At 40.7% G+C, this 23270-nt stretch overlaps 4 protein-coding genes and 2 non-coding genes across 11 annotated transcripts in view; 1 reads left to right on the forward strand and 5 right to left on the reverse strand.

Moving 5' to 3' along the window:
* The window catches only part of eya4 (EYA transcriptional coactivator and phosphatase 4), a 36961-nt gene extending 30692 nt beyond the window's left edge, over nucleotides 1-6269 (forward strand). For 2 of the 3 annotated variants that reach the window (XM_028397185.1, XM_028397187.1), the window contains 7 exons: nucleotides 112-201; nucleotides 378-436; nucleotides 687-847; nucleotides 1357-1471; nucleotides 1589-1710; nucleotides 4452-4552; nucleotides 5568-6269. In XM_028397185.1, the coding sequence (XP_028252986.1) occupies nucleotides 112-201; nucleotides 378-436; nucleotides 687-847; nucleotides 1357-1471; nucleotides 1589-1710; nucleotides 4452-4552; nucleotides 5568-5648 (729 nt within the window). In that variant the 3' untranslated portion in view covers nucleotides 5649-6269. Of the gene's footprint in view, nucleotides 1-111; nucleotides 202-377; nucleotides 437-686; nucleotides 848-1356; nucleotides 1472-1588; nucleotides 1711-4270; nucleotides 4372-4451; nucleotides 4553-5567 lie in introns of all 3 variants that reach the window. The other variant, XM_028397186.1, reaches the window with a different exon arrangement.
* Nucleotides 6270-7876: 1607 nt separating this feature from the next.
* Nucleotides 7877-10390, reverse strand: rps12 (ribosomal protein S12). Its single transcript, XM_028397254.1, has 6 exons — nucleotides 10307-10390; nucleotides 10136-10182; nucleotides 9276-9392; nucleotides 9076-9178; nucleotides 8652-8753; nucleotides 7877-7964 (listed from the first exon to the last, which is right to left on the reverse strand). The coding sequence occupies exons 1-6, from the start codon at nucleotides 10343-10345 to the stop codon at nucleotides 7902-7904; spliced, it is 471 nt and encodes a 156-aa protein (XP_028253055.1). The 5' UTR covers nucleotides 10346-10390; the 3' UTR covers nucleotides 7877-7901.
* LOC114429293 (small nucleolar RNA SNORD100) lies at nucleotides 8911-8994 on the reverse strand. The gene has a single exon (XR_003669666.1). It is a non-coding gene; the product is annotated as a small nucleolar RNA SNORD100 (small nucleolar RNA).
* LOC114429289 (small nucleolar RNA SNORD101) lies at nucleotides 9474-9550 on the reverse strand. Its single transcript, XR_003669662.1, has one exon. It is a non-coding gene; the product is annotated as a small nucleolar RNA SNORD101 (small nucleolar RNA).
* A 396-nt stretch (nucleotides 10391-10786) lies between the features above and the next one.
* Nucleotides 10787-12381, reverse strand: LOC114428758 (SH3 domain-binding glutamic acid-rich-like protein 3). The gene is made up of 3 exons (XM_028397435.1): nucleotides 12175-12381; nucleotides 11912-12079; nucleotides 10787-11079 (listed from the first exon to the last, which is right to left on the reverse strand). The coding sequence occupies exons 1-3, from the start codon at nucleotides 12217-12219 to the stop codon at nucleotides 11017-11019; spliced, it is 276 nt and encodes a 91-aa protein (XP_028253236.1). The 5' UTR covers nucleotides 12220-12381; the 3' UTR covers nucleotides 10787-11016.
* Nucleotides 12382-13928: 1547 nt separating this feature from the next.
* On the reverse strand, nucleotides 13929-22979 carry LOC114428656 (deleted in malignant brain tumors 1 protein-like). Of its 4 annotated transcripts, none has more exons than XM_028397258.1 (18): nucleotides 22851-22979; nucleotides 22179-22204; nucleotides 21991-22076; nucleotides 21789-21815; nucleotides 21382-21693; nucleotides 20228-20518; nucleotides 19802-20116; nucleotides 19412-19702; nucleotides 18770-19084; nucleotides 18333-18632; nucleotides 17780-18088; nucleotides 17298-17612; nucleotides 16916-17224; nucleotides 16543-16836; nucleotides 16118-16453; nucleotides 15916-16023; nucleotides 14665-14749; nucleotides 13929-14575 (listed from the first exon to the last, which is right to left on the reverse strand). In XM_028397258.1, the coding sequence occupies exons 3-18, from the start codon at nucleotides 22040-22042 to the stop codon at nucleotides 14425-14427; spliced, it is 3810 nt and encodes a 1269-aa protein (XP_028253059.1). In that variant the 5' UTR covers nucleotides 22043-22076; nucleotides 22179-22204; nucleotides 22851-22979; the 3' UTR covers nucleotides 13929-14424. The 4 variants fall into 4 exon arrangements, with proteins under 4 accessions (XP_028253059.1, XP_028253058.1, XP_028253060.1 ...); XM_028397257.1 differs by having other exon boundaries at nucleotides 22179-22207; nucleotides 22851-22978; XM_028397259.1 differs by lacking the exon at nucleotides 22851-22979 and having other exon boundaries at nucleotides 13929-14566; nucleotides 22179-22340.
* Nucleotides 22980-23270: the final 291 nt, after the last annotated feature.

The raw sequence follows: 23270 nt of genomic DNA on the forward strand, positions 1-23270 counted from the left end.
AATCTGTGTGGAGCACAAAATGGTTTTGGGGGGGGTTCTACGGACAAGCCCGATAGCAGCCAGTTGTTGTCATGGTGATGTCATGATGATGTCATGTCCCTCTTTTGTCAGGACCCTCCCATGGCAGTGACGTTGGGTCTGAGGATGGAGGAGATGATCTTTAACTTGGCTGACACACATTTATTCTTTAATGATCTGGAGGTAAGACAAAAAAATGTAAATGTTATGCTTATTATTAGACGATAAGTGCACATTACTTAAGTTTCTTAAGGACAGGCTGTCAAGTAAATGTCACTACTGCCCTCTAGTGGTGCAAAATAGTGTAACATGACAAGTAGGTGCTGCACTGAGTGTAATTCTGTTATTTGTGTAAACAGGAATGTGATCAGGTACATATTGATGATGTGTCCTCAGACGACAATGGCCAGGACTTAAGGTGATTATGTCACATGTTCTTCATCATTTCATATTTTTAATACAGTTTTACCTTGTCCTTCTGTTTACATGTTAATACATTTAATTATTAAAGTGTTTGTTGTTGCATTTGAAAGATATTAATGAACTGCATTCCCACAAATGAATGTTTATATTCATAGTACAAAATAATAATAACAACAATAATAACCATGTGTTTTTGTTCAACCACAGCAGATTTTTCAAATAAAACATATCATTATTATTGACAGTACTTACAGTTTTGCAACTGATGGCTTCCATGCAGCTGCAACCAGCGCCAACCTGTGCCTGGCTACGGGTGTTCGTGGAGGGGTCGACTGGATGAGGAAACTCGCCTTCCGCTACAGAAGAGTCAAAGAGTTGTATAGCACATACAAAAACAATGTGGGGGGTAAGCCAATCAGAATTGAGTTTACTGCTCAGTAGGGGTAGTAAGAGGGAAATAATGTACAGTGCGTTTTTGTACAGTACATTCTCAGCAAGGACTGGAAAATCCGTTTTTTAAAGTGGTTAAAAAATACTATATATTATATAGTTAAACCCCTTTTTTGTAATTTAGGAAATATTTTCTGCAGGCATTACTAAAATATATATATATATATATATATATATATATATATATATATATATATATATATATATATGTATATATATGTAAGTAGTTATGTAAGAGTTATTTCATCATAAAAATAAAAATCTGTATTTCTTTCTGATATCTACAAAACAATATTTTTTCCTGGGATCCCAACATAAAATTTTGTAATTTTATATATCTTATACAAAAGCCATTTAACGTTTTAATGCAATTTATGTGAGTAAACTAGACCTCATTCACCCGATGCTTTAACATGTGATATGTCAGTAAAGACCCATGTGTACAAAGCTGCTGCTGTGTTGTAGGTCTGCTGGGTCCTGCTAAGAGAGACGCCTGGCTGCAGCTCAGAGCAGAGGTGGAGGCTCTGACTGACTCCTGGCTCACCCACGCACTCAAGTCCCTGTCCATCATCAGCTCCAGGTTCCACTTTATATTCATCCTTTCATTAGCAAAAGTCTGTTTTTGTACCTTCTGTTCATTAATCAGATTCTGTGCATTATTATAACCGTCTCTTCTCTCTCTGTGTTTCCCCTTTAGGAGTAACTGTGTAAATGTGTTGGTTACCACAACGCAGCTCATACCAGCACTGGCTAAAGTTCTCTTGTATAGTCTGGGATCAGTTTTCCCCATTGAGAACATTTACAGTGCAACAAAAATAGGTAAGACACAAAGACACAAGCGCATTCCAATCATTCTGAACAATCATCTAATATTGATAAATATTTTATATTCTAGTGGACAAAGTTTGTCATAAGCTACAGTCATGTTCAAAAGTTAGTATTTCCTCCTATAATTCTGTTTTTTATGTAAAAAAAAAATGTATGGATAATACTAAGTACCCCCATGACTCAATAACTTGTAGCTCCACCTTTAGCTTGATAGCTTGAAGTAATGGTTTCCTGTATGACTTCGTCAGTCTCTCACATCTTTGTGGAGGAATTTTAGTTAATTGAGACTTTTGCACATTCACTTATGCACAGCCCTCTTAAGCTGAACACTAGCTACAATGATTTTCTGCCAGTATATACCTGCAATTCACAGTTGGGCAAAGTCTGCAATAGTCTGCCTTAATTGAGGAAAGTCAGCATGGGTAGTTGGCACAAAATACACATCATCAGTAGGGTAACACTAACCCATCTCACATGCACACAGCAGCACCTGCTGCAGCTCACTATAAATCCTATGGAAGCAGTAAGGAGCTAGGTAGTATTGTACTTAGCAGGCATCTGGATCGTTTGGTAGACGTGTCTTGGTTCGGGCATGTGTTCTGTTCAGTTCAGGACATGCGCATGGAGGCATTTTTTTACCACTGGCACAAAGAGTGTTTGCAACTTGGTGATTCTCTCACTAAATCTGGTGACTAGCTACAAATCTAGCGACTTTGGTGACTTTTGGAGACTGATGTGAAATATCGCCCTGCAGTTACTGTCCTCAAGGAGGAGCTCCTGTGAGTCCTGTGAGCTCCTCCCCTGTCCCAAAGCACTTACACGCGGTCAGTCAAACAGGAGCTACATAGATCAGTCTCAGCTGCAGTCAGTCAAGAGTAGAGAGGAGAGCCACACCACACTGCGTCTAATTGCGCACAAAGCTGTCGCAGGTCCCGTCAAAGCTTACAGAGCGGGATGTAAATAACATATTTTAATGGAAAAATTCAAAACAAACAAAACAGTGGTAGTTTGAATTCAAACAGCCAATAGCTACCTTTCCTACTGAGGAGTTGGCAACACTGGAGCACCGGCTTTTCCAGACTATTAAAAAAAGTAGAAAAACCTCAACAATGTGAACCGAACTAAACTGAAAACCATGACCTCAGAACCATGACCCTGGAATTTGTGAACCATTCCACCCCTAGTTCTTAGTATTAGTATGCATGATTTATTTATTTTTTTGGCATAATATTTGTGAAACAAGTTACACGCTGTTGTTCGTGTGATCACCTAAAAACTAAGAGATGATTTAACAAAACATTAAAAAAGGGAGTACTCACTTTTAAACATGACTGTATATTTTAAGGCATGTTGCTGTTATCTCAGTGTTTCCTCACTGATCACATATGGTACTTATATCCTGTTCTTTGTTATGATATTAATGCTTTGGCATTAATATCATAACAGATTTACAGGACAGTTTGTTTAACTAACCTTACATTTCGTACCTTTTTTGTGATATGAATGCAATGCACAGGCCATGCTGGATACAAACACCTTTTCCCCATTCACACATCTACACTGACTGTTACTCAATCTAGGACTTAAAACTTTATAAAGTGTGTGTTTTAAATATTTCTTTAGCAACTAACCCAATGATGACAAAAAAGACATCCTGCACTAAGGGGTGTCTACTTATTTTCCAGCCAATGACAGGGTATTGTAAGTTAGCATAATGATATGAGGAAAAAAAGGAGCAGTCTGCAGAATAGAGCCTTTGATCGAGTGCTTTTTGAGTTTTGCTAAATTCCACCTAGTTTCCAATCATTAGCATAAGCCTCATTAGCCACAGTAATAACTTGAATAGAGGGTCCTTTAATATGTCTTGTTCATCTCTAGACTTACACCAGCTTTCAGCATGTATATCTCTCCTCACCTGGCATTGAACAACTATTAACACTCATGGGATCTCCCAGGCTGGACACCCACATTCTGGTTTTGGCAGCTGAGGCCAATACTAACTTATATTCAACCATCGATTTGAACAGAGGAAGCAAAAACAGCTCCGATTAGGGAGGGAGCAGAGAGAGCCAAATCATTCACGAAAGAAAACTTAAACCAAATGTGTGCGCGGCCATCCCTGGGCGCTTTGTTAGCTTGCGTTACACCCAGTTCAGCCTCAGGATGCCTTGACTTGAACGTGGTAACCGGGACGACCGCATGAAAATTAAGGCGTTTGTGTTTGAGTTCAGATACCACATCATATAGTCTCTGTATGCATATAAGACATTGTGCATCTACACAGGGGAAAGGAGAAAGGTTAATGCCCTCACAAGCATGTCTGCAGCTCAGGTTGCTACGGTAACCACATTGATTATATTATACTGAAGTACCTCCGAGGATGCACCATGTGGGTGTCAGGATTAATCGTAGTGAGTGGTTTGTCATAGGGAAATGGTTGTTTTGTGTGTGTTCGGCTGATGCGCACAGCTCTGCCTCTTCCTGTGTTTTATTTCCATCTACACAACAAAGGAAAAAAAAAAACCTGTGAAAGCCGTTTGTTTGTCTCCAGGCAAAGAGAGCTGTTTTGAGCGTATAGTCTCCCGCTTTGGCACTAACATTACATATGTTGTGATTGGCGATGGAAAGGATGAAGAGCATGCCGCCAGCCAGGTAAACAAACGACTTCTGAACTTCGACCCCCTCTGACCTTGTGACCTTCCTTCCTCCCCTTGTTTATTTGTTTTTTGCAGGAAAAGAGAGTTGCTTTGAACGCATAATGCAAAGGTTTGGCAGGAAAGTAGTGTATGTTGTAATTGGGGACGGTGTGGAAGAGGAGCAGGCGGCCAAAAAGGTAATGGACCCGCAACCTCACCGTGACCCCACCCCCCCGCCTACGCCGCACAGTGTGAGCTCTGATTGGAGGAAGCCTGCCTTTCTTTGCTGCAGCAGTTTTGGTTTTTGGTCGTTTATTTTTCTGGTCTACTAGCTTGTGTTTTCTTGTTCTTTTTTTTTTTTTACAGAGTGAATTCTGATTGCAACTGTCAGAGTGAAAAATTGAGAATGAGGCTCGGCAGATGTACAATTTGCACTTTGAACAGTCAAATATACTGAAATGTTTTTTTTAAGGACACAGACATGGGTCATGTTTTCCTCATAAGAACCTCAATACTATAATGAATTGGCTGTATTATAATAATATAGTCGCAGTAAACTGAGTCCATATGTCCTAAGAATGTCCTCTCTTCTCCAGCTTTGGGTTTTCATTCATGATGCAGGGTGGTGGGATTGTTTAATAAAATGGCTCAACATTTTGGGACATACTCTTGTTCACTTGCAGTTAGATGAGAGGATTCTCACAGAGGCAAAGTCTGACCCCTTTAAGTAGACCTCCATTGGACCTCGTGCCCTCATTGTACCACCTTTTATAGTGGTGCACTAGAAGAGGCAAGACTTTGCTTACTTGCCCCCATTTTTAACTGTTTTATGAAGGTCTCAAGCAACCAAATGCAACCTCACAACCATAGGATTAGCAGTTAGCATAGCTTAGCTTTGCATTAAACACCAGAGCTTTAGAAATGCCTTTTGTGGATTCCCTTCGTAATCGCCTAGCTCAAGCTTCAGCACCCTGGCAGGTTCAATTCTTCTTCATCTAACATTATTCACACAAGTGGACAAGATTATTTCCCATAATGTGAAACTCTTCCCTCAAGCCTTAGATTTGCATGGATTTTGTTTGCAGTGCTATTGCCGAGCAAGCTACTGCTGCAAGCTACTGTAGTGTAGCTTGCATGTTGATTTTTTTAGGTGGTGGTGTGTAACCGTGACAGCATTACATCTGATTTTAATCATGTGTGTCCACTCCACAGCACAACATGCCTTTCTGGAGGATATCCAGTCACTCTGACCTGCTGGCATTACACCAAGCACTGGAGTTTGAGTACCTGTAACTATTACTATAGCAATACGGACTCATGCAATGTTACCATGGACGTGGTCAGCCAGGCAGCCCCCTTCTTTTATATAACTATTTAAGAACAAATACTACACTGCACCTGTTTCTGTGATTTTTTTTTTCCTGTCTTGTTTTTTGAATGTCTGGATTTACAAACTTAACGGTCTTAAGAAAAAAAGAGGTTTTGAAGAAGGTGGAGGACAAGTGGGGGAATAAGTCGACGACCCATGAACCCCTGCTCGGCTCTCCTGGTCCCTGGGGACAGACCTCAGTGAAAACCCAGTCTACTGTTCGCACAGCTGTAGCAGACTCAACCTGTCACAGCTAAAAGACTTTCCTTAGTCCTGGAAGGAGGATGTTTCACAGCACCCGGGTTACAAAGAGGACTAGTGGGTCACATGGGATGTATGATCCTCATCTAAACATTAATTTGAAGGCTTCTCTGTACAGGCCACATTATGTATACTGGGATATTGGCTTTTTTTTCTAAGTGTTTTCTTCCTGGTGGTATAATCACATCAATGCAGTCTGTGGTAGATTTTTTGTGTAAATTATTTACAATAAAGGACATTGGTGAATGGATTTCTTGTCGAGGAAATTAAATTTGGGGGATTTTGTTGGGTTTTTTTTCCATTTTTTTGTATTTTTGATTTTCTTTCTGGGGGGGTTGGAGATATGCGTCATGATGTGTTGTGCCTTAATGTGTTTCAATGTCTCTTTATTCAGAAAAATGCTATGTATGTAGATATAAAGGCGAAAACCCACCCAAATGACCTATGCATCTTCTTTAATTTTACGACAATAGGAACTACACCAGTTGCTGCCTAATATAGAGATTGATGCAATTGATTAGCTACAATTAAAATAGAATTCAAAGACCACATTGAATTAGTTAAGCCTAAGATCCTAAGATTTACAATGCTGAAGTTGGCTTTCAATTCAGCAAGGGGAAAGTTAAGGGGAAACCAAACAAAGCAGCACCCTGTACTTCTTTTTAATCACCTTATAATGCTGTAAGAACTTATTTACACATAGAATACACCCAAAGCATACCTTAGGCCACACACACACAGTACATACTTAGACCAGGTCCATCTAAAAAACTGCTGTGCACCAGAGGTGAACCGTCCCCTGCACGCCCTCCCCTTCTCACACAGCTTCTGTGTACAGCACCTTCTCAGCGGCGCCTGCAGCTGCAGGGGGCACCAATTTGCCAATTTCCCCACAGAGTGATATGATAAATAACATAGAAAACCGCTTAGCCGTGCAGATTTTTCATTTTTCCAATCTGCTCATGCTGCTCCCCTATGTGATGCTGCCCCTGGCGACTCTCCAGTTCACCTATGCCAAAAACCAAAAAAACTACCAGCCGAGACATGTCAATTCTGTCCAACAGTCCCTTGAAAACAGTTTCTGATCTATAAAACCCATTTCAACACGTTCACCATATTAAACCAAGCGCTTACCCAATACCGAGAAGTTTTTCCACAGGGATAAAGTATCTTTAAAACAAGGTTGAAATGTAAATTCTTTACCGTTTGCAGGGATTGAAGCAATCACTTTGGGTTGTGGCCACATATGGGTTAGGGTTAAACCACATGGTCCATTATCCCTTACTAGTGCAAAGCTAGGGCATAAAACTTAACAAAAAATACAGATTCTTTAACTAAGCCTTTAGAGCCTACTAATTGGCATATTATCAACATCTGTTGATTTGTAAGATTTTAATTATTTCTGTCTGCCCACCAACATTGATAAACCACTGGTCTTCATGCCTTATCAAAGCAAAGCAGCATATGGCTCGACAAACACAGCACGTTTCATCAGTAGGCCTCATCTTTTTAATCATAACCAGGCTATTAATGTTCTTTAATGGAATCCAAGTCGGGCTACACCATTATCACCATTCAGTAATTTTAACCAGTTAATCTTTAAAAAACACGCAATGCACTAGGCCATCTTGTCCTCATTCAAACAGTCATTTTTGTCACAACTCAAAAACACTAATGGTCAGACACAAGCACGCCAAGCACATGGGGATGTTCTTTCACCACCAATCATGACAATGCATGGAATTTTGTGTTTGTTTTTTTTTTTTTTTTAAATGCCACATCACTCACGTGTTATCCGTTCAAACATCAAGCATAGCAAAATAATGGTACGATTCACAAACAAGATTAAAGCTGCCACCTCACAGGTAAAAACCACACTTGACAAAACTGCTTAATTTCCACGTTTTATTAACGTCTCATTTCTTGGTTTTGAAGTATTCCTCAATAACATCCTTGGCTTGAGACTCCTTGCCATAATCCTGTAAGCAGAAAAAAAAATCTGTATGAGACATGTGCACTGAGTGAAAGGTACAATGATAGTTCACACTCATTGAATACACTCAGATCAGATGAAAGACACCTCGAACACAGCCTACATGATCAGAAGGTATGATATATAAATAATTAAGGCACAGCAGTACTGGTTTAGTGTAGTTATTCAAGTTGATTGATGAATAGACAAGAGTTTAGCACCAACCCACCTGACAGCAACCACTGAAATCTAATTGTCAATCAGCTGCACAAAGAACATGTATAACAAATACCAGCTTAACAGTGGTTAGTCAAATGTTTAAGTAGGAGGGGCATTAAAAAAAGGCAATGTCTTACCCAACCCTGCTATACTATTCAAATTGGCACCTATTTGGCACCATTAAACTTAAAACAAAAGTACCCGAAGGTCTGACATTTTCTCAAATCAGACAATTACATGATGTCTTTTAAAAGCACAACACTTTCATTCATTTTACTGCATGTTGCCATTCTTAGGGACCCCAGACCTCACAAGTGGATGTCGGGGCTCGTACCCTGGCTGTCATCTAGCCAGAAGTCATCGACAACAGCTGCATGGCACAAGGCACAGCACCTGCACTTGACTGGCAGATCTAGTTCTAAATCAAAACTTTTCCAGCCTATACTGCAGGTAAAAAAAAAGAAGTATCATTTACCTTGACTACAACGCAACTGCAGCCCACGACCTTGCGGGGTTTTCCCTCACGGTCGATCTTGCACAGACCAACCCACTCACCGAGCTTCTTGTTGTCATCGACCTGAAGAGTTAGACGGCACATTTCAGCTGTTAATGCTCAAGTTTTACTAGATAGAATAAAAATGTAGGCATCATTTTGCCTGATGAACAGGGTCATTGATGCATATGAAGGTGTAGGCTTTAAGATTAGGTACTTATGCAGTAGCTGTTTGTACTTTAGTGTCTCAGACAAAAAAAAGGGTGACATTGGCAATCTCCTCACGGTGTTCAGTAGAGGGAGCCAAATTATCATCACTGACAACAGTACACAGCAATATGCTACCTCCTTCAAATCATGTGACTTCAGGAATAAAGCATTCCCTCCTCTCCTGCTGACTTATTACCTTGATCAGGTTGATCTGATGCTCGGCACAGAGGGCCTCCACCAACTTGACGTACATGGGCTCATCGCAGTTGGCTGCAAGGACGCACAGGTGGGCCTGACGCCTGCACAAGAAGGCCGAATTAAGTCCTTTTGAGAAGTTATGCAAAACTTGAGCACTACATATTACAGTTCAGCAGAAAAAACATCTAACCAACTTACTTGTCCAGGGCTTTGGCAGCCTCACGGATACCACGGGCTAGGCCATTGTGGATGAGTGCGGTCTTGAGCACTTCAGGGAGAGCGGTGTTGACATCCATCACACCTCCAGCAGCAATGCTATTGACAAGTAAGGACAATGCATGTGATCATTAACAAAACACAAGCATAATGGATTACTGTGATGGGGCTGAGCAATCGGCATGTCAGAATGAGTTTTCTCACTCATTGTAGAGTGAAGGGGTATCCGACAAAAGAATGGAAATCATCATTCACGCACCAGAGCTCAAGAAACCAGCACACCTCAATAACATAATACATGGAAGATAAAACTTTTTCACTATATAACAGAAAGGGAACTTGCATTTTGCTCAATTTGTGGACTAGATGCATTTTATGCATTCCATCTGACAGTGATGCAAAACCAAACTACATGAGCCCTTCAGACACCAGCCTCTTCAGTACACTTCAGAACACTTCAGATCAATGCTAACTGTAATAACATGTCACAATTGCAAGCTTCCCTCTGAATTAACACACTTCATATTTTAAATTGGATTTAAACCCAGAATTTAGGTCACCAATTCTCACATGTAAGGGTACTACACTTCTGTGTGTTTATACCACGTTGCCTAGAATCACAAAATGCTGCAAACATTCATAGTAGAACTTAAAACCTGCTACTCGGCTAAGCTAACAGATTAGCTTAAATGAAATAACGTTTGAGAGTCCAATAATTTAACAAATGCCTTCGCTCCCAAGCTGGTAGACACACAACAGCTATCTTTCCATATAAATGTAACATCTTTGTACAAGTATGCTGGTTAAACCTCTTAAGAAGTAAAAAGAACTGTCATGCTCACCCTTCCTCGGCCATTGTAGATTTACGATGGATGGTGGACTTAAAGTTCTACAATAAAGAAGAGATATGATAAAACAGTTATTATCCATTGCAAATAACTCACTGCGATGAATTTATAAAGTACGATGTTTGATTAATCCAACAGATTGTGCAGGTAAGTGAGGAAACGCACCCTATCCTCCTCTCGGGCAGCGGGTAAAGAGGACGTCATAAGACCGCGACATCGCTTTAATACCACAGGGCCCCGTCTGAGGCGTCCGACATGCTGCCTGTTCCAGTTCCAGTTCCACTTCAAAATAGTGATACAAGCTGCCTTTTAAAACTGTTTACTCAAAATCGTGATTAATGTATGACTTAAGTGACTTCTATAGTTCATATTTATTTAAATAATCTGTTTATATAAGATTTATACAGACTTCTGAAAGAATAAAGTCACATTATGGAATGTAATCATGACTTTTCCTGTTTATGCAGATTATTGATCTTTAAAAACAAAAAAATAATTTCACTGCATCATCTCAGATTACAGTCCACGACCATACAGTAAAGTAACTTTGTCTGTTGCTTTGGTTGAAATGAATGGCCAGACAGTCACATAACTGACTCCTCCCATCCCACTGGTACAGGCAAGTCAGAAAAGGGTAACAAAGGGTTTTTTATGAAATAAATTTTATTTATTTTCAGAAACACCATTATATTCTCTCTTACAAATGCAAAAGTAGAAAACATTTACTTTAAACCTGTTTTTCTTGCCAGTGTTGGCAGGCTCTGGGTTTCTGTAAAGCATATGGAGACCATTTCGAGTGCAAATTGAACAGAAGGGTTGTTTGGTGAGCATGGTGTTGAAGACGAGTGTCCTGCAGAACCTGGTCACTCTTTCGTCTATAATTTGAGGAATTTATTTAGTTGTTCCTCCTCAATGGCATTCTCAAATTGAGTGTAATCCTGAAAAAAAAATGTGTGGGGATTTGGGGAGGGGGCACAGAGAAAAGAGAGCATATTTTACACATCTTACAAACATAATATTACAATATATTGCAGAGAACTATCATTGTGGTGTTAACAGAACATTTTACATTTTTAATATAACAGTTCTGCAAACACTGCTGTGAGTGAGGCAAATGAGAGTTTTTATACGTTGTAAGATTCCACATTCCACACAGCACTGTCTGGAAACACAATACGTTTTGCTTAAGTAGTTTTTGACATGCAACCTTTGTCAAATACAAAGAAGTGCAATATGTAAAAAAAAAGGTCCATCTCCAAGTGTGGGCTGTCTCACATCTTTCCCTGGCAGCTGACTTTCGCCACCTTGCCCATCAAAGATGGTGGCTGAAGTGGCATGATATGCAAGTTCCTTTGCTGATACTATCTATTAGCCACACTGCTAGTTCACATAAAAATAATGTTAATGACACCATAAATGATTAAATGTGCCTCTTCAATCAGCACACTCTTACACCTATTCTAACTGGAATGTGTTGTGTAAAACGTCTCCAGCAACAATTTGTGTGTGTGTGTGAGTTGTATTGAGTTTGCACAATACCTGTGTGTGGTAGTCAAGTAAAGTCGTGCACGCCTTCATTTCTGGCATCAGGCCTGACTGTGCAAACTAGCTGGAGGCATAATATAGCCTACTGTAAATATTTATCTTACGCTGAGTTGACGCCCTAGACTACCACAGGCTTTGCTCCTGTTTCTATGACTTACATCCAATAATACCTCTCAATTTAAATAAGTTGTCAATACATCTAACAGTTTTGCGGATTAGACTTACTCCACAGTAGACGTCTCCGTTGCATATTTGTGGAGGTAGTGCAGTGGGACTTCCTGCCTTCCCCCTCATTAAATCCTTGTCTTTAGGATCCTGAGAAATGTCCACAGCTTTAAATGGGATTTTCTTGGAGGTCAGGATAGAGAAGATTTTTTCCTGCCTTTTCTTCAGCTAGAGTGGACAGAATTTGATAAGCAAAGAATGATCAAGAATATTAGCAAGTAGCTAAAAAATACAAGAAGTAAAGAAAAGACTGCATACTGTACCTCCAGAGATCCGCTCACGCTGGTAAAATACACTATCACTGGCATATCTGCAATCTGAAATATAACCTGACAATCAACAAACACACATGCAAAGGTTTACAGAGAGGAAAAGTGACTGGCAGAGGTGCAGGGAGAAGTGAAGAGACAGAGAATGTTCCAGCCTCCTAGAAGGGCAGGTATGTGGGGCTGGATTGCTGCAACAGCAGACAAGGTGAGCAGGTTTGGACACGGCTAACCAACATGCATGGACACACCCACTTTCTGACTGCCTTTCCAGTTGTGGCCTGTCTGTACCAATTGTGAAGGCACACACACACACACACACACACACATTGACTGGAGTATTTTTAGTTTATCATACTTCTATTCCACCTCAACAGGTAAAAAGATTGTATCGTTTACTGCACTGTACAAGGATTTTATCGGATATATCAGCTTGTCACACATCTGTAGCTGGAAACACAGTGTTGCTTGAAAGTTCTTTAGAATTGTCTATATTTCTGTATAAATAAGGCCCTTTTCACAAGTCCTGACCCAATCAAACAAAACAGAAATATTTCACTTTGTCATTGATTTGTTCAGGAAAACAATCCAATACTACATAAGTGTAAGTGACAAAAGCATGTAAATCTGAAGGATTAGCAGTTTATTTGAATTCCAAATTCCATCTGTACAGAGTTGTCAATCAATGTAAGATGTTAGCAGGTGCTCTGTTTCCCTTTAACAACAGTGATCTATCAAAGTCTGATAATTACATCAGGTGTTTCTGTGAGTGTACAATGGCATGATCAAAGGACATTTCTGAGGACCTCATACAAACAGTTGCTGCTCCTCATGAGCCTGGAAAAGGTAACACAACCATCTCAAAGAGTTTGGACTCCACAAATCCATAGACAGACAGACACACAGTGTACAGATGGAGGATATTCATGTCCATTGTTTGCCTCCACAGGAGTGATCTATCAACAAAGATTACTCCAAAACAAGTTATGTAATAGGCGGCAAGGTTACGAAGGGACACAGGGTAACCTGCTAAACAGCTAAAGGCCTCTCTCACATTGACTAATGTTTACCTTCAGGAATCCACCACCAGGAAGCAAGGAGAAAGTCACTGCTTTCCGGTTTGATAAGATCATGTGGACAAATCAGAGGACTGCTATATTCTGTGCTGATGAGAATAGAATTAGTTGTCTTAAAGGTAGGGTAGGAGATTTCATTCTGATGCACTTTTTTAGTGCAATTACTGTGTAACTTCTCTTTACAATCTGATAGCAACCAATTAGTTTGGCAGTTTCACATTAAAATGAAGAATATTAATCATCTGTGGAAGCTATAAAACACTAAAAACATCAGCCAATCCTGCGGGACGACCCTGCGTGGAGTATTGGCTGGTTGTCACTCTCTTCCTGCTCTGCGCGCTCCAGAGAGGTACGTGCATGATGGCCGAAGTCACAGACCGCAGCTCATCTTTAGGTAATGCGCGTCCATGTGATTGGGAGGCGTGTTTACTTTCAAAATCTGGCTGACTCTAACTGAGTTTTCAAAATCTCTTACCCTACCTTTAAATGAGAAGCCTAATATTGAGAGAATTGGTGAGGAAATGTCAGAATTGTGCACTTGCTAGCCATTCAATGGATCACAATATGTTTTGGCCACTATGTTGAGCTATATAGTCACACTGGACAGTGACAATCTGAGGTCATAACAGCTGCCTGTGAGCACAGAAGTTTATTTTAAGAATGACACACATTTGCTCCCTAATATGACATACAATTTTATTTATCCACCAGCCTCACATTGACCAAGTAAAAGTAACAGATGCTATTCATGATTAGAACTACAATTCCTTCCTTGTAATTAGAAGGATTTCCAAGAAAAATAATCACTTCCTGCCTATGGCTCTTATATGCTTGCAAAATAATTGCTATTTCATCTTAAAGTAATCCTGCCTGCTATATATTTATGAATTAATGCATTACTTGATGTCCATATACTCTTTTAAAAAATGGCTCTTTAATTTATTTATTTATTTTTTGCTAAACTGCAATAGCTTAGCTTCTCACTGTGATTGTAGAAGTGCACCCCAGGTTGTGTCAGTATCACTGTGGGGGTGGTTACAGATGACAAGGAAATGCCATTTCAAGCCCAAGAAAGCACTAAGAAAGCTGCTTTATGGTCACATATTGTGTTTAACTTCAAGTGAATTAAAAAAAATACACAACTGTAATGGCTGCCAAAGTCATATCAATATCACGAAAGTACAAGAGGTTCATTCTCATAACACACTCTCCCAGCCAGGTCTTCAGGGACCTTCTCTGCAGTGTTATCAGAATCAACATCGGTATTCTTCTCTTCCAGGCTGCGACTGTATTGGCGCTCATATGCCTGGGTACTGCGGTTTCTGAAGGAGATGAGGAGGGCAGTTACTGTACATATCACATTAACACTGAATGTTCTCTGGCATGACTGATCTCACAAAATGTTTCCTACCTTCCATCCAGAGCTCCATTGCTTCTGTCTTCCCTGCCTTGCTTTATCACTTCTCCAAACCTGTTACTAAACTGAACCATGATACCTAAAAAGTAAACACAATGAGATCAGTCTTTCTTGAAAAGGTTTTAAAGATGGTTTTAAAACCTGCCTTTTACCAAATAGGCTGTAGGGAACCATAGATTGTATTTAACTATAAATGAACCCATTTCACCATAGTCCATCAAAACTTCCAGTTTATCCAGCTGGACAAAGAGTTAGAGCAAAAGTGAAGCAGAGTTTGCCTGAGATGGCAAGGAGTTCTCGATTTTGGGGGTGTAGACAGCAAAGACGCGGTCACCCTTATTTTTATATATATTACCCGATTTGGGGACTAACAGGAGAGCCTTGCCAGAGGATGCCAGGCTATGTTCAGGCTCATGTGGAATTAAAAGGAGCTGTATGTAAGAGGGAGCCAGGCCATTCACAGCTTTGAGAACCAAAAGCAAAATCTTAAAATGAATTCTCATTGGAAGCCAGTGAAGAGCAGATAGAACTGGTGTTCTGTGGTCACTTCTCCTGGTATGAGTTAAAAGCCTGGCATTCTGGATCAGCTGTAATCTGTGAATGTTATGTTTATGTTATGTTTACTGATACCTGACATGTCTGGATGAAACGAGGGCATGTACGACAGTTTCAAACAGAATTGGGGGGGGGGGGGGGTCAGATTTTCTTAATTGTCTTAGCTGTGAGAGACACGATTGAACAACCTTGGTTACATGTGTGTCAAACAAAAGCTTGGAGTCAAAGATGATACCCAGGTTGTGGGCCTCAACACATACATTTTGACCAGATGCCAAGACAGGAGTACAGGTGGACAACATTACTTGAGTTGGGGGTGGGAGGTGTAATGCTAATTTCTGATTTAGTGTTGTTTAATTGCAGAAAGTTGCTGGACATCCAGTTTTTTTGATTTCTGCTAAGCAGGATAGGATATGTGTTACATCTGAGCTACAGGTTTTGAGTGGTACATAGAGTTGAATGTCGTCGGCATAACAGTGGAAATCAATGTTGTGCAGGATATGACTGAGGGGCAGCATATAGTGATAAGGAGAGGACCCTGTATGGACCCTCGAGGCACACCACAGGAAAGGGGAGGTAATAAATTGTCCCTAACTGCTGAAAAAAATATTCAATATACATTTACTTTTGGTAGAGTTCCTACAACCAACCCAGCTGAGCTGATCACTAAGATGCAGACAACAATCTTACCAGCACCTCGCCATCTCCGTCTCCAGATCAGGAAACCTACAACGAGCAGGACCAGCAACACTACAAGCACACCCACCACAGCTCCGACAACTGATGAGGATGAGGTAGCTGCAGGGATTTAAAGATCACATGAAGTTATTGAAGAACTGAACTGGCCACAACAACCATAAAACTGATCATTTTCTTCTTCTTTGGTTCTTACAGACGACAGTGACTTGGAGTGACTTGGAGGGGATGGAACAAAAGGACAATGATGAGACGTTAACACCAAAGATGCAGGTGTAGTCTCCTTGGTGTTTATAGTCTATTTCGGCAAACTCAAAGGTCGCCAAGTAGAAGATAGAGTGACCAAATGCCTGCTTTGTTTCAGTCGCTGTCTTGTTGGACTTCATCAGGAAGAAGTACCCTCCAGGGTACCTGGAGTGAGTAGAGCAAGTGACAGAGAAGGCGTTGCCTTTGTTGACTGACACTTTGTCAGGACTGAAGACCACCATTGCATAAGGAGATGTCAGGGAGATGCTTGGCTTCTCCAGTTTCACTGCAGAATAAAGAAAGATTTTCACAAACACTTCTTAAAACTATTTTACATTCTATAAATCTATAAGCACAAAATGACTGAATGTTAACCTGCGACAGAGAGATCAACAACATTTCCTTGAGGATAATAGATGACTTGATTGGGCAGTTTCTTGTGATATTCACAGAAGTACGACCCCTTTTGGCTGAAGTCTACTGCAGGGAAGATAAAAGTCGCTGCTTCATGTTCAGAGAATCTCTCCATTTCAAATGATCCTTGGGTCTTTTTCAGTATGAATGTTCCACCCAAGTGTTCTGTTACTACGGTGCAGGTGATTTCAACTCTGTCACCCCAGTTTACCTCTGCAGCAGGAACTACTGTGATCTGGGGCTTCTGCAGAGCACCTGAAGCAGACAATTTCATTATGTTTAGAAAGCATAATATAAATATATAATAGGATTCTAAATGAGTTCATCCTCATACCTAAACAGATAACGCCTGCATCTTCACCATGCCCACAGTTGTTTTCTCCAAAACCAGGATGTGTACAGTGTGTCAGAGCTGACTCCTGGCCTGAACATTCCACATTATCCAGCCATATCGGACCTGAGCCTCTACCGAAATGGGCACTCGTAGGGGCTGAAACAGCATGACCGCAACCCAGCTGTCTGCAAACCACATCTGCATTGCTCATTTGCCATTCATCGTCACACACAGTTCCCCACTGGCCTTTATAGAAGAGCTCCACCCTGCCAGAGCATTGACCGGAGCCGCCCACCAACCGAATCTGTGCTACATAGAAACAGAGATGTTAACGTAAAATCGGCTGACCCATATTCGTGAGAATTTGGACCACATAACCTACCTGCACATGAAGCACCAGCATCATGTTCATGCCCGCATCTTGTTGTTCTGAAACCACTGATTGAGCATTGCCTTAGAGATGCTGTGTTGTTGAAACATGGACCAGTAGTCTCCACCACTGTCCCGATTCCTTGGCCAAAATGGGTACCTCCTTGCGCACCAATGGCATGTCCACACTCCAAGATCTCACACACCACCTCAGCTTTACTAAGGGTCCAATCTGTGTCACACACCGTTTGCCACACCTCACCGTGACGGACTTCAACTCTTCCAGAACACTCATCCTTACCGTTTGCCAGACGGACCTCCAAGCTTCCTGTGAATCAAGTAAACTAGGAATGTAGCCACAGTTATGGCAGACAGCTAATAATCAACAGAGCTGTGATGTACAATATTTAAATACCTCTAACAATGCATACCTTTAACAATAAGCACATTTATAATTCATGGTAAAAGCAATGCAAAAAAACAAGAGCTTCTTACCAGCGCAGACAACACCAGCAACTGAGGTGGCATTGCAAGTTCTGTCTCTAAAAGGTCTCTGTGGGCACTGAGGCAGTGTAGACTCCATTCCATTGCATTCAATATGATCAATCCATGTCTGTCCTGAACCAAGTCCGTACTCGTTCATTGTGGTGATCTTATGAGCCCTCCCACAGTCCAGCTGTCTGCACACCACTGTTGCATCATTTATGTCCCAATATTCACCACATACAGTCCCCCACTGGCCTTTCGCATAATACTCCACCCTTCCAGCACAATGATTGGGCCCGCCGGCTAACTTCACATTCCCTGGAAATAAAATAGTTACATTAATATACATGTAAAGAAATGCAGCCATTGGAGCAGCCAAGCTATGCATTAACTTAAAACAGCCCTGTTGACTATCTATGTATACAATCTGTGGTATGCATGCACAATTGATTTTTTGAGTTTTATGTCTCTTCCTATCTCTCTAAGACTGCATGACTGGGCTGGATACAGTGTCTAATATGCACAATAATATTAATATGCACATTGAAATTTTAATTCTTACCTGAACATTCAACAGCTGCCTCTTCAATACGGTCGTGGGGAGTCCTGATGTAGTCTCTGAATGTGCACTGGGTGAGAGAGCTCTCTCTACCACTGCAGCTGATCTTATACCCTCTCATGTCTGCACTTTGACCATATGATCTTGATAGTGTGACAGAATCTCCACAGTTCATCTGTCTACACACCACTGTAGCTTCATTTGTACCCCAGTTTACATTTAATGCTGATGACCAGCGGCCATCGTGGTATACCTCCACCCTGCCTGAGCACTGGCCAGTCCCATTGACCAGTCTAATATCAGCTAGAAAGCAAAGAAAGGGATAGCATAAATTCATATTGTGTGCAGTTCTGACTGGTGTATTCTACAATCTTGATAATAATCCAAAGCAACAGATACATATGTGTAATCAGATGACAGATAGATAACTGAAACGCTACCTGAACAAATCACACCAGCATCTTCACTATGGCCACAGTTATTTTCTCCAATACTGGGACGTTCGCAGTGTATAAGGGATGTCTCATTCCCTAAACAGTTGACATCATCTAGCCAGATGTCTCCTTGGCCTTGACCAAAGAAAGCTCCATTTTTGACTGTCTGAGCAGTTCCACAGTCCATGGATCTGCACACCACCTGGGCATCTCTGATGTCCCACTCATCATCACACACTGTTCCCCACTGGCCATCATGTAGAATCTCCACTCTGCCAGAGCATCGGTCAGTGCCATTAACAAGCCTTAATGGTGGATTACCTGAGTAGAAATAGATATCTCATTCCAGTCGGGGTTTTGGTGCTTTAAGTATAAATGATGTACATGTGAATCAGAATCTCCCATTCTGTAAGAGAACATTTTTAGTAGAGCCATCCAACATTCTAAAGTGTACTGAGTGCTCATTTTTAGGCTACAGCTCCATAGGACCACATTCATTCAGGACTAACATGCAAGCATCCCCCAAAGTAAGTGACACTTCTCACTAGATAGAAACAGTGTGCCTAATAACACACACTCATTTTGATCAATTCAGGAAGGAGTTTATTCTCTTATTTTGTGTTACATATTATACTTCTCATATCTTACCTGCGCATGAAAGGGAAACCCCTTCACATCTCCCTCCATGTTCTTCAAGTGCACACTGGCTGATAGAGCTCACATTACCAGAGCATCTGCTTATGTACCCTCTGAGTGAGGTGTCGCCAAAGCTCAAAGTTTCCTGGTTGTTTTTTGGAGCTCCACAACTGAGTTCCTTACACACTACTGTAGCCTCTTTATTGCCCCAGTTATTATTGCAAATTTTCCCCCAGTGGCCATTATGGAAGACCTCTACTCTGCCAGAGCACCTTTCAGTCCCATTGATCAATCTGACTGACTCTGGAAAGCAATCACACATTATTAGTAGTTTAGACCAACATCATTTTATCCAAGTGTTTATAAATCTCTGAGCGTCAATCAGCAAAAAGTGTGTTCTACCTGAACATATGACACCAGCATCTTCATTGTGGTCACAGTCATGTTCTCCGAAACCTCTATGAGGACAGTCAGCAAGGGACTTTTCATGACCAGTACACTCGATATCATCCAGCCAGACCTGATCATGACCTCTGCCGAAGAAAGATTTGTACTTGACTGAGAGAGCTGTTCCACAGTTCATCTCTCGACACGAGACAGCTGCTTCCTGCATGCCCCATCTGTCATCACAAACTGTTCCCCACTGTCCATCATGATAGACTTCCACCCGACCGGAGCACCGATTGGTCCCATTGACCAGACGAATTGGTTTACTGTCTGTCAGGTGAAAAAACAAAAAAGTCCAGGTTTGCTTTTCAGTAGCACACAAGAATGAGGCTTTCTATCAAACAATTTTATCACAAATTACTGAACTCATGCATGACTTACTTGCGCAGAAAAGAGTAGTCGGGGTACAGCTTTCTCTGAAGTCTTGAAATGTGCACTGTCCAATCGAGGTCTCATTTCCAAAACAGCTGGCTTTGACTCCGTTTAGGATAGGTGTCTCTTCAGAGACTAGCGAAGTTGGGGTGATGGGAGTTCCACAACTGATTTCTCGGCACACCACCTCAGCCTCTTCACGACCCCAGTCACTGCTGCACACTTGTCTCCAGTGGCCATTGTGGAAGACTTCCACTCTGCCAGCGCAACGATGGCTTCCATTATTTAACCGCACATTTTCTGCAAACAAATGTATAAAGCATAAACAACACTGTAAATCAAACTGCCAGTAAATCCTCTAAAAGTTGTCAGAAGAGAAGAAGGATAGGCCCTGCCTATTTGTCTGATGCGCGGTAGCTGGTAAAAAAGATGCTGAGTCCGTCTTCATCTTGATATTTTATTTTATTTAATATCATAAAGCTTTATCTAAATGAACATGGGATATAACACTGCATTTCGGAGATAAAACATGTAAACTGAGAGAAAGAGACCAGGGATGAAATGTGTAAAGGTGTGCAGTCAACAAAAACTGTGGCCACCCAGCTTCCTTCTCTCCTCATAACCCCCATGCAGGTGAGTGAGTGCTCCTTTTATAAATTCCCGCTGTCACCACCTACACCCACGTGACACAAATATTTCCCATCACCACGACAACCAGACCTAACAAATAGACAAACAACTCTACACTAGTACACGATCACAATATATGGCTCCTACATTTTTAGATACTAGTCTATGGGATTGACTCACTTTTGGAGCCCGCCCCCAAGAGGCTGCAGAGGAAACTGAATTTTTTTACATGTTCATTTCTCAGCCCTGGAGGTTGTTACGAAGTTTTTAAAACATTTAAAAGTTATAACCATGCAGAATGGTCATTATCAGTGCTGTATACAATTGAATGTGTTATGATGAGTGATAAATAGAGATTAACACAGATTATGTTGGCCACTGCTTGCAGTGGTGAATAGGTGCATCTCATTACAATTAACATACACTTTGTAAATAAATTGAGACCATTTTTTTGTAAGGCCACCTATATTGATTAAGATGTTCTTGACACTTCATCATAATGTAAAGAAAAGTAAGAATGAACTCAGGCTTACCTGCACAGACAACACCTGCGTCTTCACCATGGCCACAGTTGTTTACACCAAAAGGTCTGTGAGAGCACTTGATGATGGAGGGCTCTTGCCCACTACACTGCACGTCATCCAGCCAGATTTCATCCTTCCCCTCTCCAAAGAAGGCAGTCTTTTTGGCCTCGATAACTGTCCCGCAATTCATCTCTCGACACACCACGTCAGCATTGGAAATGCTCCAGTGATCATCACACACTGTTCCCCAGGAGTCTTCGTGAAAGATCTCCACTCTGCCAGAGCAACGTGACGGCCCCACTAGCCTAATTTTTTCACATTCTGGAAATGAAAAGTAAAACCCTGCATGCTGCATCACACTGAATGATGTAAACGTGTACATATATATCAGACATTAAACCATAAATGGAACTGACCTGTAAGCAGCAGCACACTCAGCAGACCTACAGTAGAAATGTTGTTCTAGTTAAGACATTTGTTGTCATGGACATTTAAAACAATGAAAACTGAAAAGAAATTGACGAAGCAATGGCATATGAGGAAAATGAAGAAGTTCCCCTTTTTTTCATTTATTTTGCACTCAGTAAAGTCACAAGAAGTTAAACAGAAAAAACTCACCAATGGACAAGTAAAACACAACGTGTAGTTTTTCAGAGATGATGAGGATCATATTGTGTCTCCAAAGTAGGTCAAATGGTGTGAAGCTATAAAATAAATTTTCAAATTGATATTTTTTTCTTTGCACTTACTTTTCCGCTTTGCAGTTTTGGAAACCATTTTTTTTTTAAATTAAGTAGGCTTCTTACCTTTAATATCCACAGTCTGGGATCAGCTGCTAAAAAAAACAAGCAATAGTTTAAAATAAAAATGTAATCATATCTAAAATAAAATCTAAAAAAATCCAAAGGATCAGAGCCCCATGTAAAGATCTGCTAATTGTTATGAATAAGGACGACTGCCTGGACTTGGACTGCAAACTGAATACATGTTGACATTTTGATCAATCATTAAAGACATGAGGATGAGGGGGTATTTCACCTAGTTTTACACAATACCTGTTTCATTTAAAAGGATCAGATATTTAACAAAAATCCACCATTTATTTTACATTATGCTGGACAGCATGAAGTTTAATACTTATAATGGTTCATGACGAATGTAACAAAAGATCAGGAGGATCAGGGGGGGATGGTTGTTGTTGTTATTGTTGCCTTCAGATGTCAATAATTGAACTTGACCACTGACTCCCAGCACAGAAAACCTCCACAGAACATGTGACCCAGCATTAGGGACACACTATACTGCAAAATAATACTCATTAAGCTGTTTTTTGTCATTACTACATAATCCTCATCCTAAAACCATTGCTGCATTTCAAATTTCTTGATGTTAGATTTGAAAACATAATTCCAGATTGAACTCTGAACTTTTAACTTGACATGGCAATCAGTCATTAATTTTAAATATCAATGCCTTACCTGGGTGTGTTTTTCGCTCATCAGGGTAAAAGTATAATTTTGGTTTCCCTGGCCTTACGTTTATGGAACTAGATCTTTCTCCAGAATTTTATGTAACTGTGAATGCAGATCTGAAACACCCCCTATTGTGAAATAGGTTTGTGTCTGTTGCAACCACAATTTTCTTAAATATAACTGTACTGGCCTCTGAGTCAATGACAAGCATGCAACATCAGCAAATATTTGGAATGTACCAAGAAAATCTGCTGCCAGATTTCTTGGTACTAAAGTGTCACAGTCAAACTTGTGAATCTTTAGTACGTTCTATCATTACTCTGCTGATGACAGAATAAGCTGCTTAGAGAGGGCAGCAGGGTAAGCACATATTGATGTCTGGGTAAATCATTACAGGCTTTGAGATATGCATCAAACGGAGAAATG

The sequence above is a fragment of the Parambassis ranga genome, chromosome 24, assembly GCF_900634625.1.
Source record: "Parambassis ranga chromosome 24, fParRan2.1, whole genome shotgun sequence".
Classification (NCBI taxonomy): domain Eukaryota; kingdom Metazoa; phylum Chordata; class Actinopteri; family Ambassidae; genus Parambassis; species Parambassis ranga.

Excerpts from the sequence above, each read along its gene's own strand:
- rps12 (XM_028397254.1), bottom strand. The coding sequence starts at position 10,345 with ATGACGTCCTCTTTACCCGCTGCCCGAGAGGAGGATAGG. Across the intron at positions 10,183-10,306 it reads CTGCCCGAGAGGAGGATAGG|AACTTTAAGTCCACCATCCA; the intron begins GTGCGTTTCCTC and ends TCTTTATTGTAG. Across the intron at positions 8,754-9,075 it reads ATCAGATCAACCTGATCAAG|GTCGATGACAACAAGAAGCT; the intron begins GTAATAAGTCAG and ends CTAACTCTTCAG.
- LOC114428758 (XM_028397435.1), bottom strand. The coding sequence starts at position 12,219 with ATGCCAGTGATAGTGTATTTTACCAGCGTGAGCGGATCTCTGGAG. Across the intron at positions 12,080-12,174 it reads GCGTGAGCGGATCTCTGGAG|CTGAAGAAAAGGCAGGAAAA; the intron begins GTACAGTATGCA and ends TGTCCACTCTAG. Across the intron at positions 11,080-11,911 it reads ACGGAGACGTCTACTGTGGA|GATTACACTCAATTTGAGAA; the intron begins GTAAGTCTAATC and ends TTTTTTTTTCAG.
- LOC114428656 (XM_028397258.1), bottom strand. The coding sequence starts at position 22,042 with ATGATCCTCATCATCTCTGAAAAACTACACGTTGTGTTTTACTTGTCC. Across the intron at positions 21,816-21,990 it reads TGTGTTTTACTTGTCCATTG|GTCTGCTGAGTGTGCTGCTG; the intron begins GTGAGTTTTTTC and ends TTTCTACTGTAG. Across the intron at positions 16,837-16,915 it reads TGCAGGCGTTATCTGTTTAG|GTGCTCTGCAGAAGCCCCAG; the intron begins GTATGAGGATGA and ends TGTCTGCTTCAG.